The 15,264-nt window shown below is 44.3% G+C and overlaps 1 protein-coding gene across 1 annotated transcript; it reads right to left on the minus strand.

The window, feature by feature from the left end:
• Window positions 1–1,952: 1,952 nt before the first annotated feature.
• ENPP7 (ectonucleotide pyrophosphatase/phosphodiesterase 7) lies at window positions 1,953–12,506 on the minus strand. The gene is made up of 5 exons (XM_066612859.1): window positions 12,266–12,506; window positions 10,066–10,211; window positions 6,659–7,279; window positions 3,926–4,151; window positions 1,953–2,059 (listed from the first exon to the last, which is right to left on the minus strand). Exons 1-5 carry the CDS (start codon window positions 12,504–12,506, stop codon window positions 1,953–1,955), a joined length of 1,341 nt encoding a protein of 446 aa, XP_066468956.1.
• Window positions 12,507–15,264: the final 2,758 nt, after the last annotated feature.

Consider the following 15,264-nt stretch of genomic DNA (forward strand, 5'->3'; position numbering starts at 1 on the left):
AAATTAAGGGCAACAGGGATCAAATGTGTACACCTGTGGGCTGGGCAGAAATGGGTTAATGGTTAACACATTTCTGCCCAGCCCTCAGGTGTACACATTTGATCCCTGTAGTGTATATACAACGTTGGGCAGAAATAGCTTAAACCCTGGGATTCTAGTGAACATGTTGTTGCAAATCTCAAATGGGTGGAAATTCAAAACTCACAAAGGATATGTTTTCCTATGGAATAACTGCACATTTGGTCTGGGCCAATGAATTCCAAGTGCTTATTGCATCACCCTAGTTGCAACACATTACTGTGCAGGTGTGGGGGGATGACTTGCATAAGATAACAGAGATGTCTGTCTGGGGAAGGATGATGTGGTCATGTTGGCATCACTGATGGCATTTGGCAAAAGGTTATCACTCTCCAAGTTCTTCCTCAGTTAGTTTCAGTCCTGACTTACAGTCTTGATACATTCTAGTGATACTAGTGCCTCTTGAGGTTGCTTCACATATTGCAAAAGTTTCTGGATCTATGGAAGGCTCTATGTTGGAATAATCATGTACGATGATCATACCTGTATGCTTTTTCACTGAAATAGTATATGCTGGGCGGCAGCAGTAACCAGTGATTACATGTAAACTGCTATGTAAACTACTTTATGTTGAAAAGTGGTATATAAATATTAATAATAACAATAATAAAATACACAGTAAAATTTCTCTCTCTTTCTCACCCCCCCCCCAATCCAACAACTGGTTAAATGCACATAGCAGCAGGCTTCAACATATGTATCTCTAGTTGAATGAGGTGCACCATGAACAGATGGGTGTTGCACGCACGATTTCTCTTCCCAGTCTAGTAGATGGGGCTGCATGCAAGTAGGCTGTGTCTTTATAAAGCAGCAATCCTGCCAATTAGCTGTTTAGGAGAGAAGGGGACGATAGACTTCATTCCCCTCCTTCCTAAACAGTTGATTAGGTTTTTAGCTTCTTAGAAAGAGCTCAGTTCATGCAATCCTGCCTGCTCCATCCATACTTTGTTGCTGGGGGAGAAAAATAGGCCCTCAGTTTGGTTGTACTTGTCGTAAGACGTGACTAAACAGCCACCGGGTGGATGGGACTCGTTAGCCTGGGAAGGCAGCTCATCTAAGAGAAGGAAAACTCTGATCCCAAACCTTCACTGCCTTGTGGCTACATCCAGTTATGGAAGAGACTTCAGGAGTCAACCTTGAGGCAAAATCTGGAGCCAGAGTCCCTGAGGCAGTTCATGACTGAACACAGTCACATTCTGGCAACTCCTGCGACGCTGCTGGAACCAACCGTATTGGCCTCTGCCTTTCCATTGGACTATTTCAGCGACGTGGAAAGGGGAGATTTGCTGCATTGGAAACAGTCTATCCTCCATATCTACTCTACCCAGGCTTTGCGCACTGGAGAGGACACTCTGTTCCAGAACCACCATTCAGAATGCAATACCATAGTCTTCCAAGACTGAAGGATGCCAACAGGTAGAGCACAAGAGCAACTCTGCTGAATCAGACCAAAGCACCATCCTTCCAGACTGGTTTCCAACACTGGCCAACCAACCAGGCATTCTTCCCTGCAGGTATTACTGTCAGAATTTGACAAAATGTATCAAGGGTTAGGTTGCCTCTTGTTACTTGAAACACTGGAAATGCAGCCCTTATTGCAGGGAAATTAATCCTTTAGACAAGTACATGCAAAGTTGTCTGGTCATGTGAGGGTTAATGTTGTAGGAGAGCCAGCCCAGCTGACTCCTAGTGGTGTCTGGGAAGCAGAATGTGCTTGAGCTGTTTTAAGATGGCTGTTTTATATTACTGTAGCCAGAGTCCAAAGCTGGGCCTAAACTGATTGTTGTTTTATATTTTATTAAAAGCAACGAAAAGCAACAGTCTCAGTTCTCCATACCTGGTTGGTGTTTTTCCTCTGAAGTTGGAGGACATCCTCATGGAACCATGGTACAAGGAATCCCGGTCACGAGTCTCAGAAAGGCAGTGAAGCCTAGCATCATTGCCAGCTTCCCAGTGGCTGGAGACGAAAATCTGTCTATCCCTGGAACACAGAGGGAGCACAGTGAGGCAGCATCTGCTTTCAGCCCAGGGAGGTCCTGCAACTGCTGCAGGAATGGTTCAAGAACTGCTGGCTGCAGCCTTGATGAGCGATCACAGACTGCAGCAAGTAATAGTTTGACATAAGTGATCTTCCAGATCCTCCCAGTTCATCGAAAGGCTTTCACTGGGTGAAACTTTCAGCAAGAATAAGGTTTCCTAAAGTGAGGAGGTGGCCCCAGGAGTTGCTTCCAGCTTGCTTTCTTAAAACTCAGGGTTCTGCACTAAGGCAAGGAGTAAGCCGTGATGAACAGATTTAGCCACAAGATGTCACTATTTCAACAAGAATGTCTCAACCGGCTGTTTTGGACCAGGTCACCAAGTGTAGCAGGATGGTCTGCACGCAGGAGTAGGGCTTTTTACAGTGCAGGGACTGATATGCTCAGTCCCTGGAGATGCCTGGAAATAGACTTGTGGCTGGCATCAGGTCAGCATTGTGGGCTCCTGCCGAGGCCCTGTAGGGACCACAGCCTACCCCTCAAAATGACAGCAGCCCTGCAGCAGCAGCTTGCTATCGCTGCCTGCTCATCTCACCTCTTCAAGCATGAAGTGACACAACAGAGGAAAAGAAGCTGCAGCTTCCACTCACTTAATTGGTGGTGTGGCTTGGGCCCAGTGGGAGAGCAAAATTAAATGGGCAGCAGTGGCAAGAAGGAAGCGGGTCAATTTGGGGAAAGGTGCCCATTGAGGGCATCTTTTCCAAGTGTGAAAAGCAAGCATGTGGAAGCTGACAGTGCCATTTTGCATCTATTCAAGATGGAATCTTCAACAGCATTCAGTGTCAGTGCTACAGAGGGGACCAGACAAGAGCTCTGTTCATGGTTTTCACTCCACCTTTAACATTAACTGCACATTGAGTCAGCACGCAGCAAACATTAGCCCATTTTAACTAATGACTATTGACAGGGTAATCTGCAAATGTGTGCGAGTCTTTCCAAACCCAATTATGCTACTTCTTTCAAGGCTCATTCCGGTAAGTGTCACATGATAAGTGGACGCTGAATTTTAAAACTGTTGTGGTTAGATAGCTGTCAGGAGACTTGCCAGCCAGAATGTTCCTGATGCCCAGAGCAGGTCCACCCATTTTTCAATTATATTTTTATTGAAGTTCAGACAAGACATGCCACGTGACATAAACAGGGTTTCTCTTCCTGACAAGGTAGCTTTCAGTGGAGAGTAGCTGTGATCTGTCTGGCCCACAGACAGAAACTGAGCCTCTTCTGGGAGGTGGCTAGGAGACATCCCCAAGATTTGGGAACTGTCCAGGAGACAGAACAAAGGGCCTGACACTACCCAAATTTCAGGACTGGGAAGACGAGATCATGAGCAAAGAAGTGGTTAAATGGTGGTAGGATTTCATTCCTGAAGTTGGAGTCAGTTCAAAGGCACACTTGCTGGCAGGGGGTAGCAAGGTCCATAAAATGTGAACTCTAAGGGCCTGATCCTATCCAACTTTCCAGTGCTGATGCAGTCATGCCAAAGAGTCGTGTGTTTCATCCTGTGAGGGATGAAGAAATGTTTGTTCTCTTATTTTGGAGCTGCATTGCAGCTGCATCAGTGCTGGAAAGTTGGATAGGATTCGGCTCTAAGATTGTCTTGGCAGACAGGTGTGATACTAGTCTTGAAGACAATGTATACAGCTTGCATATTTATATCTGAGTGAAAAAAATATGAAACAGTTTCTTTCTATACTCACTTTCATTATGTTCCATAGCACTGTGTTATCAGAATGTATTAGATTGATTGCATAAGTTAATTAGCCAATTAGTTGGCTACAATACTAAAAGGTTATTAAACAGTGAAATCAAACCTGCATTTTTGACCAGCATGTACTGCATGTCTGTCAAGGATCCATCATGTGGCTCAGGTGTGATGCCCAGTAAATCACAAAGGAGGGCGTAAACATTCACACTTTCAAAAGGCTCCACCTCCAGACCTCTCTTGAAGGCTGGTCCCACAGCCCGGAATATGGTCTGCATATCCATAGCCAGATTGTCAAAGCCATGTTCCCCCTTGTTGAACTGTACTTTGTATCTCTGCAGAGGAAAGAGATGACATGGCCTACTGAATTTTTCAGTCTAGCTCACTCCCATTCTCCAGTAAGCCACAAAGATACAGTGCATTTTTTTTTTCCTTTGGCTCCCCATATCGTTTCTTTGGCTCCCCATATCATTCCTCCCCAATCATTCCTTTGGAATGATTTAAATCACAGAGAAAAAGAGCACAAGTAAGTAGCTTCCTATATGAGCTCATGCTCTTCTGATAAAATCACTTTCGTTTCGTGTCAATAAAATCATTCCTTAACACAAGCTTTTGTTGTCTCTATACACATTTAAGGACACTAAGCTAGATCTGATTTAAAGGCTAAGGCTGAAATCCTGTGTACACTTGTATAGAAGTAGGACCCATTGAACAATATGGGGCTTCTGAGTAAGCATGCTTGGGTTTGAGCTGTAAATGTCTAGAACAGTATTTTTCAGTGTTTGTCCCCTGCCATACCACTTTGCATGGTCCACTTATTGGAAGTACCACTAAAAGTAACTGGCAATGATGTCATTGGCAGTTACTTCCAGGTTGGAAAGCCAGATGCAACACTATAAACACCAGTAAGAGGGTCAGGGCAGACAGGAGGGCTTTTTGAACATGCAAAAAGCACACACTGGAGTTCTGTCCACCGAGCTGAGCCTTCTACCATCATTTGTTGTGTCACATTGCTGGTCTCACTGCCAGGCGGTGGGTGACTGGGTTCTTGTGAGTAGCACCTCAAGTACCACCAGTGGTACCTATACAACTGGTTGGGAAACACTGGTCTTGAACTTTTCAGAAACAATGGTGGGTAGTTACTGGGCACAATAATATGTTCACACTTCTTGGCTGTTAGTGTTCTAAATACGCATTCCATAACTTGTAAACTGAATACTGTGCAGAGCTTACACAATTGTAGGACATAAAATACGAGCACAAGGTCACCCATGCTGGCTCAGCGGATGATCCTGGTGATATTCAAGCCAGCATCTTCTGGATCCTGGTGTTTGCTAGTTCTTAGATCCAGTAATAAGCTCATACTCCACAATATATTAATTCTTATGTAATTTATAATGCTTAATATCAGCAGTCAGAATTTTCCTCCATGATTTTTTTTTTTTACTAAATGTAGAAAAAGCAGCTTTCAAGTCCGTGGCATTGATGGAAGGTTTTCATTCAATGTTATGAGATGTGTTTCTATTTTTTTTAAATCTGGTTTAAAATGAAATCTGAATTTAATAAAATCAAGCACGATCCTTTCTGTAACTCAACATTTGAACATTACATTGATTTAAATGATTGATTAAAAAAAAGAAAAAAAAGATCTTTATCTACTCTGCATGTTGGATACAAACTGTGAAGGGTAAGTATGTTGTGTTTATGTAGGTTCTCCTGCTATACACAACATTAACAGAGATAAAATATTCACTGCATCTCACTGTTAATTGACTACTAAGGTGTGGTGCCCTGTTCAACATGTGAGGTAGTGAAGCTACGTGCGAGGTAGTGAAGCTAAAAAATAGTGGCTGACTCTAGGACACCCAGAGACTGATCCTGATGCCACGCCTGTGACAGTGTCAGCCCAGCATTGGAGCTGGTCCAGCGCGAGCCTGTTCTAGGCCAGTGTCAGTTGGAGGCCGACCGGATGCCACCCACTGTTCCAGGTGAGCACTGGGCAGTGGACAGGTCATTGGGGCATGGAGGGAGGTGTTCCTGGGCAAGGGAGGGCGGGGGAAGGGAGTGAGACAGGAGGGGGTGGGACTGACAGAGTTCTGCTCCGCCTGATCCATAGCCCTGCGTCAGGCCTCCCGGTCCCACACGGGGCTGCTTTACTCTGTGCTGGCTAAATAGCTGGTGCAGAGTCAAGTTGCCCTGTTGTGGAACTTCTTACCTTACCCAGGGGGACGAATGTCTCCTTCCCACAAGGAGATGTTGGGAGTCGCTAGCGGTTGCCCAGTGTCTATAATATGCAGTGGCAGCCATTTTGTGCTGGGCAGCTCAGGTTTGGGCTACTAGTGAGTTTCATGGCTGTGGAGAGATTTGAACCCAGGTCTTCTTGATCCTAGTTCAATACTGAAATCACTATACCACACTGGCTCTCTGTTTTAGTGGTGACTATTTTAGCAACTAGTTAGCCTTTTTTAGTTTTTGGTTTTTCATGTTTTAAAAGCTTGACTCTTGCAAATCACCTTGAATCTTGTGGGAAGGGCAGAGTATAAATTAAAAATAATAAATAAAATGAAATAAGAGGTACCATGGAAGGTATTCACTTCATTCTGACCATTGCCAGGAGACTATCTGGGAAGGGGTGAGATCAACAGGAGGGGTTAAAAGCATGCAGATATAGGCAATTGTTACACTAGAAAGCACTAAGGAATAGCACACATGTGGCCGCTCCTATCCTGTTTTGCCATCCCAGAGAAATTCCCTCGTGCTATCCATGTACAAAAATGAAGGCATAGTAAGAAAAGAGGAGCAAGAACGAGATAAGCCATTTAGGTAGTAGAATACTTCTTACCCCATGGATTACGTATCCAGGATCACCATATAACACCAGAGGCGAGATCCGAGAGTTGTTGGAATAATGGAATCTCTTGGGCATATCTTCTTTCTTATAGACATGGAGATTGGTGTGACCAACTTTCAGGGCCTCATAAACTTGTTCTAATTTCCCTGGTTTGGGCTCCAGAAGCCCATGAGGTCCATAATCTACCAACTCAAACTTGATGTCTCGAAAAGAGAAGTTTGCCACATTTTTGAGGTGAATTTCATTCTCTTTAATAACTGTTACCATGCCATGGTCAGATGTGATGATCAAGTTGAGTGTTGAGTTCAAGCTATTCTCCTCAATACGCTGTCTCAGGTAGCCAACTGTCCGATCCACCTGGCGAACCATGTCCTTCCTTTGCTGTGACTCTGGGCCATGTTTGTGTCCTGTGGAGTCAGGCTCTCCAAAGTAAAGGGCAACAAAGTCAAGATTGTCTTCAGTGAACCACTTCATGACGGTGTCAATGTTCTGCCTCCATTCGGTTTCATTGCTGTAGCTGTGAAAAAGTTTCTCCACCCTCTTCACATTCACTTCTTCCCCTTGGTAGGTGGCATTCCCACCCGGGAAAAAGAAGGAGGCTGTCTTCAGACCCTAGAAGGAGAACATCATGGATCTAGAAAACCTTAACATCAGACAGAGCTGCATGTCTGCAGTCACCTCATGCAAACACGGATACTGGGCATTATGTGGAGAATGGCCCATCCTAAATTCCTAGCCCTCAATAATTTGCAGAGAAAGCCTTAGAAGCATATTACTTCCAAGCAGTGGTGGCTGATCTCATCCTATCAAACTTGGAACTGGGTTCAGAAAACCAAACTATTTCCACTCAAAGTAAAGGGATGAAGTAGCTTGATTCATTGTGAGTCAAATCAGATGCCACTGAGACTCCAGTGATGTCACTTAAAGTACAGTGAGGATCTAAACCCCCCCCCCCGTGAGCCTCCAAACCCTTGCCACCTGCCTGCCCCCATCTCCCTGCAAACTCCTTATCTCAGTGTTTCTCAAACTGTAGGTCGGGACCCACTAGGTGGGTCGTGAGCCAATTTCAAGTGGGTCCCCATTCCAAAATTTTATTTTTAATATATTAGACTTCATGCTACCATGGTATATGACTGTATTTGGGGAAAGATCACAGGTCTGTACTTTTAACAGGTTACTATATATATGCTTTTAACAATGATAGTAAATGGTACTTACTCCTGGGTAAGTGTGGGTAGGATTGCAGCCTAGGAGCCTGATCCTGTGGTCTATGGTGTGCCTCCGTGGCATGGACCACAGTCGCAAACGTGCCGTAAGGTACGTTTGCGGGGCTTACCGCCAGGCTCCTGCCAGAGCTGGCTCAGCTCCAGCCGGTAGCGCGGGAGGTGCTGGATCCGGCAGGAGCCCTCTGTGGAGCTGCCGGGTCCCGTAGCTTGGGGCAGCTCAGGATTGGGCTGTAGGGTTGTTAAAAATTTTCCTGCTTGATTATGTCACTTCTGGTCATGACATCACTTCTGGTGGGTCCTGACAGATTCTCATTCTAAAAAGTGGGTTCCAGTGCTAAACGCTTGAGAACCATGGCTTTATCTCATTCCACTGAACCACAGATCTGACTTGTTGCTGCAAGGGTGAAATGAAGGACAGCAGTAGGGAAGTCTCTCTCTACCCACTCATCTCAGATGCCTTGGCACATCCTTATTTTCTTCCATTCCATCACTGCTGTTGGTAGAGCACAGAGGAACATAAGTGGTGTTGGGGATGGACTGGTAGACTAACATTCTTCTCTGAAATTAGAGAAGACCTTTTGGAGCCATAATTCTCACCTCATATTTTGAGGTGTCAAATTTTCTATTATTAAGCTGTCAAATTCTATTTTTGAGCCAATAAAGAAGACATTGGTGACATCGCTAAGTATGTGGTGAAGCCTCAAAGCCAGTCCAGGGCTGGACATCCAGTGGTGAAAGTAGGTAGAATCCCATATCTTTTGCAGCTATCTTTCCCACATCCAGGACTATGGGTACTCTATGGGACTATGGGGCAGGAGGTCTGGTCTAGAGGGCAGAGCCTCCGTTTGCCTGAAGATAATATCTAAAGGTCACCAGTTCGAGGCCACCAGCATCGTGAACGGCGAGACCTTGAAGCAGCTGACAAGCCTAGCCAAGTTATTCCACCTGATCTTTGGCTGCTGTGGGAGGCAAATGGAGGCCAGAATGTGATACCAGATCATAAAAGATCCATCTGAAATGTGGTTCTTGAAAGACAGAACCTTCTTCAATTGTAAAAATAAGTACAGGAATTTAGTACACCCTGCCTATGTAAACCACCTTGAATTAAAGTCTGAGGAGAAATCTACCAAGAAAGGTGGTATATAAATACCTGTATTATTATTATTATTATTATTATTATTATTATTATTATTATTATTACTACTACTACTACTACTACTACTACTACTACTACTACTACTACTACTCTGTGCAGGGCCTCTGAGAGGAATTTTATCAGGGGTTACAAAGTTTCTTTTGGGCTCCTTCCTAAAGAGGGAAGGGGTGAAACAGAATGGGGAGGTGGCAATGGGGGCAGAATGGGTGCAAAACAGACAAGGGAAAAATGGCTGGAATAGTCTTTGGAGCCCAAGTTTAACAGTCTTCCCAATGCAGAGCTCAGATCTACTTACCTGCCTGGCCCTGACAGCTAGATACAATAATTTGTTAAACTAAACACACTCCTATGTCTCTAAAATCTTTCAGATATAAAGCCTAAATTGTATTCAGGCTCACACTAGAGTGGAAAGTGTCCTGTGTACACCAAAACCAACTTCTGCAGCAGTGCAGTCCCGCAGCTGGGTGGCTGAGCTCCTATACACTCCTTCATGGTAAGTGGATTCACAAGCTAAAGAGCTACTGTAGCTACTGTAGGAAATCATACTGTAATGTACGCATTCCTGGGCCTGGTGTGTATGGCTTGTGGCAGTAGTCACTGCCATGTGCCCATAGTAATGCCCCCAGCATCCCCCATGTGCAGTGAATCTGGGTGAGATTAGAAAATGTAAGATCCCAGGAAGTTTCTGGGCCCCTTCCTTTGGATTCTGGGCCCCCTTTCTGACTCTGGGCCCAGGTACAAATTACCTCCTTTACTCCCCTCTCCTAGGGTGACTAGCCCTGACACTGTACTAGAAAGCACAGGAATCCAAATTTTGTGACTAGGGGAATAAAATAAAGCTAAATCCACGATGAAACATTTTGAACTGATGGTAGAAGGGAAGGGTCACATCTATGAATTTATTTATCAAAAGATTTCCACCCTGTCTTTCCACACCTGAAGAGACCATCAAAGCAGCTGTGAAAGAAAAATACAATAATAAATGCAATAGTTCCCTATTTCTGCTTCTGGCTTACCTGTCTTTGGGCTGTGATCCATATAGGGAGACTGCCATTGTCCCACCAGGCAGACACCCCCTGTGTGTTGTAATAAGGCAACTTCTGTCCTGTGTTGCTGTTGAACCACATATTGTGAATCACCCCATGATTCTCAATGTACTTTCCTGCCAGGGGAGAGATGAGAGGGGACTTAGTAGCAAGTTGCCTGCTCAAAGTGAATGAGTGGATGCTCATCCATTATTACCCTTACCTGTTGGACAATAAAAGACCATCCCCAGGTACTAACAAATCAGGAGCTCTTGAAGGAAGCTGTAGCTGGCTAAACCCTCCAGGGGTTCTAGCCATACAGAGCGAAAATGCAAGGCCTGGGCAACTGTACAGCCTTCCCAGTTTGTTGAAGGGGTTTGCAGGCCCTGAATCTCGACTCCTTGCCTTTCAATTGGTTAGGAATCCTGTATATAAAATTTATCTGGGTCAGGTCAGTTCCAGTTCAGGATTTTCTTCAAGTGGCCAGACTACTGCCAGCATGAAGCTACTGCTTGGTTCCCTTCTTCCCAGTTTCATCTGCCCTGTTTCTCTTGCCGTCCGTCCTGTTTGTCCTTTGCTATGGGTTGGTCCCATCCCACTTATACCTGCTCAACTATGATTACATCACTTGGGAAACTGATGCTAGATGTTTCTAATGAATGTGGCCCAGTTGCCATTCTTGAGGTGTTTTGTGGTTGGTTGTCTTTGAGAGTCCAAGACAGCAAGGCCTCCGCAGAGGCGCCTCCAGGTTCTCTTTGCTGTAGAGTGTCTGGAAATTGCTACATAGGCCTGTCCAACCTCACAGCCTATTGCTCTCTGTTTCTTGTCCATGCCATAATACCTTCAAGTACCGTCCTGGTTCTCAGATTTTCTCCTCCAGTCCCAAAGCACGCTACCTTTGCGCTTCTCTACTAAATGCAAAATTATTCTGTAGATTCAGATAATGGGTTGTGAAAATACAGATTTAGATAATGGGCCATGAACAAGATGAGATATACCTTGGTTACGCTATCATTGCCACCTCAGCACTATTCAAACAGCTCTGCTCTGCTAAGATAGGCTCAGGTCTAACACTGAATGCTTTGAATTAGTCCCATTGCTTTAATAACATTTAGGCATAGACTAATATGAGGAATGTAGGGAGAAGGATCTATTTCATCCATCAGTTGCAATTATCCTTATAATAGCAGTGAGGTTTTTCATAGCATTTGTGATTCCTAATCAAGTACAAAATATCTGGGTAGATTTCACAAGAACAGCATTTCTGCTGGCACTCCAAGGGAAACCGGTGAAGTGAGCAGCGCAGTCCTCCAATCCAGTAAGACAATACACTGAACCTCAGCAGAAGAACGTGTAGCATTGTACAGTATTCATTTATGGAAAAAACATTGCATTTTGAGAGTGATGATGATTATGATGCATTTCTTTTGTAGGCTGATGTGAGAAGTGTGGAACAATTGAGCTAGTGCAGGTCTGAGTTGCCCCATAGCTGTTTCTGGGGCTTACCCTGGGACAAGGGGACAAATGTCCCCTTACCCTGAGGAGACTTCCAGAAGCTGAAAATCCCCTGCAGGATGCAGCAGAAGCCACATCAGGGATTGGGCTGTTCGAGATGTTGAATGAAATGAATGAATGCATTTTCTGAAATATTATCTCAAAAGCCAGATTGGTAGTGATTCTTTGCCATTCTAGAGCAAGTATGAAATAGCAACACAACAGCATTCATACAAAAGACACATGGAGACTCATTGCTTCTTTATTTTAGGCATGAAACAAGAGCATAAATTTCTGCCACACCTTGATTAAAGTCTGATAGTGGCCCTGGAAACTTTGATTGACCAAATCCAGCCTAACTGGGCCCATTTGTGTTCTAGATAAATATGTTTGTATGTGAGCATCCTGACTCACTAAGTAGCTACTATTTTAGCAGGTGAGCTGCCTCATAGCTTTTGGATGTGGAATGTGGCATCCTTAATGAAAAAAAATAGGTAACTTCTGCCAAAGGTTGAGTGGAGTGTTGCAGGACACCCTGATAGTGCCTGAATGAGAGGAGCATCTTACTGTATATCTCTCCACATTTAAATTGTGAATGAAGAAATTGTGGAAGACTTAAGCAGAAGAAATAGCTGGCATTTCCAGTTCCTTGAACACTACTTCTCTCACATCCCATCTCACTCTTCCAGGTACTCACCTGTAAGCAAAGTGAAGTGACAAGGACTTGTCTGAGTGACAAAAGGAGGAGTCATGTATTTTGCCTTCACCCCATCTCTAGCCATGGCATCCAGGTTGGGGGTGTCCACATCCTGATCATAATTCCAGCGGAAGCCATCAAAAGAGACCAGAAGGAGCTTATTACGGTTGCCGGTTTCTTGCAGTGGAGCACAAGCTCCAAGGTCAAGCAGGGCAACCACCAACCCCAGGAAAACAAGCATGTTCTGTTGTCAGCAAGAGAGAAAAGGGAACAAACATCTCAGAGGTTCAGGTAATATATACAGGGCAGGGTCTCAAGTTCACTGTGCTATCACAGCTACCCTCTGCACTTGGCTTGGGAACAACTTCCTGCTGGGACTCAAATCGCTTATCACACGCTTCATGTTGAGTTTGTGTGTGTGAGCATCAAAAGGGGTGGTCGATCTGGATGGCAGCCTAGGGTTTTCTCTCCCCTCCACCTTTAGAAGTGCAGCACTGTTGTATTTTAACTGCAGTTGTCAGCTGTCTTGACAGTATTAGTACAAAGATGTGAGAAAAATCTTTCAAAACACGTTAAAATGATTCAATTCAATTTAAAATCACCTAAAACTAAAACATCTGTAACTTTTCTGTAAACAAATGTTGGGCGGGGGTCAGCCCTGAAAGAATTACAAACAGGTGTCTGGATGGGGAATGGACAGTGCACTGAAGTTGGTGACACTTATCAGATCATTCCAAGGAGAAACCCAGGACAAAGCTGTATGTCTCCTCCATGTCCTAGAGGTGGTTTGAGAATGGAGAGATATGAAACAGGACTCCAGAGTTGGTTTCCTGAAGTACAAATTCAGTAAATATGAGATAAAGGTGGGTAGCCTGAAAATGCTCTCCTGAATCAGATGCTCCCCGACAGGTGACCAATGACACTGTGGGCAGAATATTATTACAACAGAAGCCGTCTTGAATCCATTTCCCTCTGTTTCCCTGTCAGCCACTAACTAAAACTTTTATGCTAACATTGCCAGGAAAAAGCCTTCACCAAGGAAGCAGGGAGATTTTTTTTCCCTTGTTCCCTTCTCAAAGAGACCAGTCTTCTTTATCAAGTGACCATTATGTGCAAAGCATTTTTTCCCTGTTTTACAGCTTAGATCTGGGAAAGTGAAGTGTTACTGTGGTGACCTATCTGTAGGAGCCTTATGTCAGCATTCCCCCATGAAACCCAACCCTCTTGCCTTAAAGTCCTGGATGATCTAATGAACCCCAACATTGAAATCATTTTTGGATTATAAGCAGGATATGTATCAATGGTGTATAAGAGCTGACTTAGAACTAGAGAAATCTTGGACTGATTTGGATGATAATCTCTGAACTAGTCCTTCTTCACATGATGTGGAGCAAGATCACACATATCCTACCCCTTTTTTTCTTCCTTTTGCAAATCACATGGAGTGTGATTAGCAAGAGTTCAGATTATTATCTGAACCACACCTCACATACAATCTGCTAAACTTGGATGAACTGTCTCCCCTGGCAATTAGCAAAAAGGGGGAAAGTGCACAGGAAGGAGGAGAAGGACATGTGCCATCCTGTTCCTCATCATGGGAAGAGGGGCCAGTTTGGAAAGTATCTGAACCAGTAACATGCAGTTTCAAGGTCATGTGGATTTATCCCTGGAGTACCTGGATAAAGGAGGAGCCATCTCTGAAACTGAACTTCAGATCTGAAGACTAGGCTATCACAGGTTTAGGCAAATACTTTGCCTTGTTGGGGGGTGATTTATGGAATCAATACATTTTCATTTGCTGTAACTATTATTCAGGTGAATGTACTGTGTCTCAGCTGTTGTTTCAGATGTACATAAAAGGAATTCCGCACTTACAGTTCTTAGAGCAACAGGTGGCACTGTCAGCTGTGTGAGTGACAGCCAACCTATGTATTTAGCAGAATAAAATTGGAAGAATGTTCAGCTGTACCACTTCAGGCTACAAGCTGGAGGTCATTGTCTTCTGAATATGAAAAAAGCTCTCTGCCTAGAGTAAATGAACACATCCAGGAAGAAAGCTGTGCTAAGCCTTTTTCACTGATGTTCAAGTTTACTACATTTAGAGAGCTTTTAACATGGAGAAACATTCAGAAACATGACCAGCATGATTGCTATTAGGGGTTCCACTTTAAATTATAAGAAACATGGCACATGATATGTGGTTCAGCTGTGGAAGACAAGGTCCTGACCAGACATTCCTGGGAAACACAGATGAACAGCTGGAGCACCTTGGAAAAGATATGAGATCAAAATATAATTAATAATAATTCATGATGGAGCTACATCTGTACCTTGGAGTGTTTTGATGTGAAATTGCAAACACAATTTCAATAGAGAGAGGCACTCTAACCTGCTGCTGCCCCAGTAGCAGAGATTTGCTATGCAGAAGTCAGCAAGTGCAGCTTTTCCTGGTATGGAGCCGAAGGTGATAACCTGCAAATTGCAGTAGTTCCAGCATCTGGTAAAGGATGATTGCAGGGGATGGCTCAAACATGGTGTCTCTGGGGAAGGGATGATCAGAAATGAGAGGTACCCTTTAGGTCAGTGGTTCGCAAACATTTTAGAGGCTCTAGGGGCCTGCTGCCTGATTTATAAATGCCAAATAGTGTGGCTATAATGGTGCTTGGACAGCAGTGCTCCCCTCCAGTCACAGCTGGTTTAACCCTTGATGCACACAGCCTAATCTGTCCTGTCAGTTTCTTGAACCACAAGAATTGGGTCATGATTCACTGGTGGGTCCTGGACCCAAAGTTTTGGGAACTGCTGCTTTAGGTTATTTGAAACAGTTTTATGCTAGAATGAGCAATATTTCCTTAAAAGAAGAGGCCTCCTTTAACCAAAAGAGCAGCATGAGAGGCCTGTGGCAGTTTCCAGCATCATCTGCAGAATGGGGCTGTCAGTCACTCTCAGCTCCTAAATGCCTGTCAAGATCCTCCTCCTCCTCCTCATGGTGGGGCAGG

This window comes from Tiliqua scincoides, chromosome 2 (genome assembly GCF_035046505.1).
Source record: "Tiliqua scincoides isolate rTilSci1 chromosome 2, rTilSci1.hap2, whole genome shotgun sequence".
NCBI classification, from domain to species: Eukaryota; Metazoa; Chordata; class Lepidosauria; order Squamata; family Scincidae; genus Tiliqua; species Tiliqua scincoides.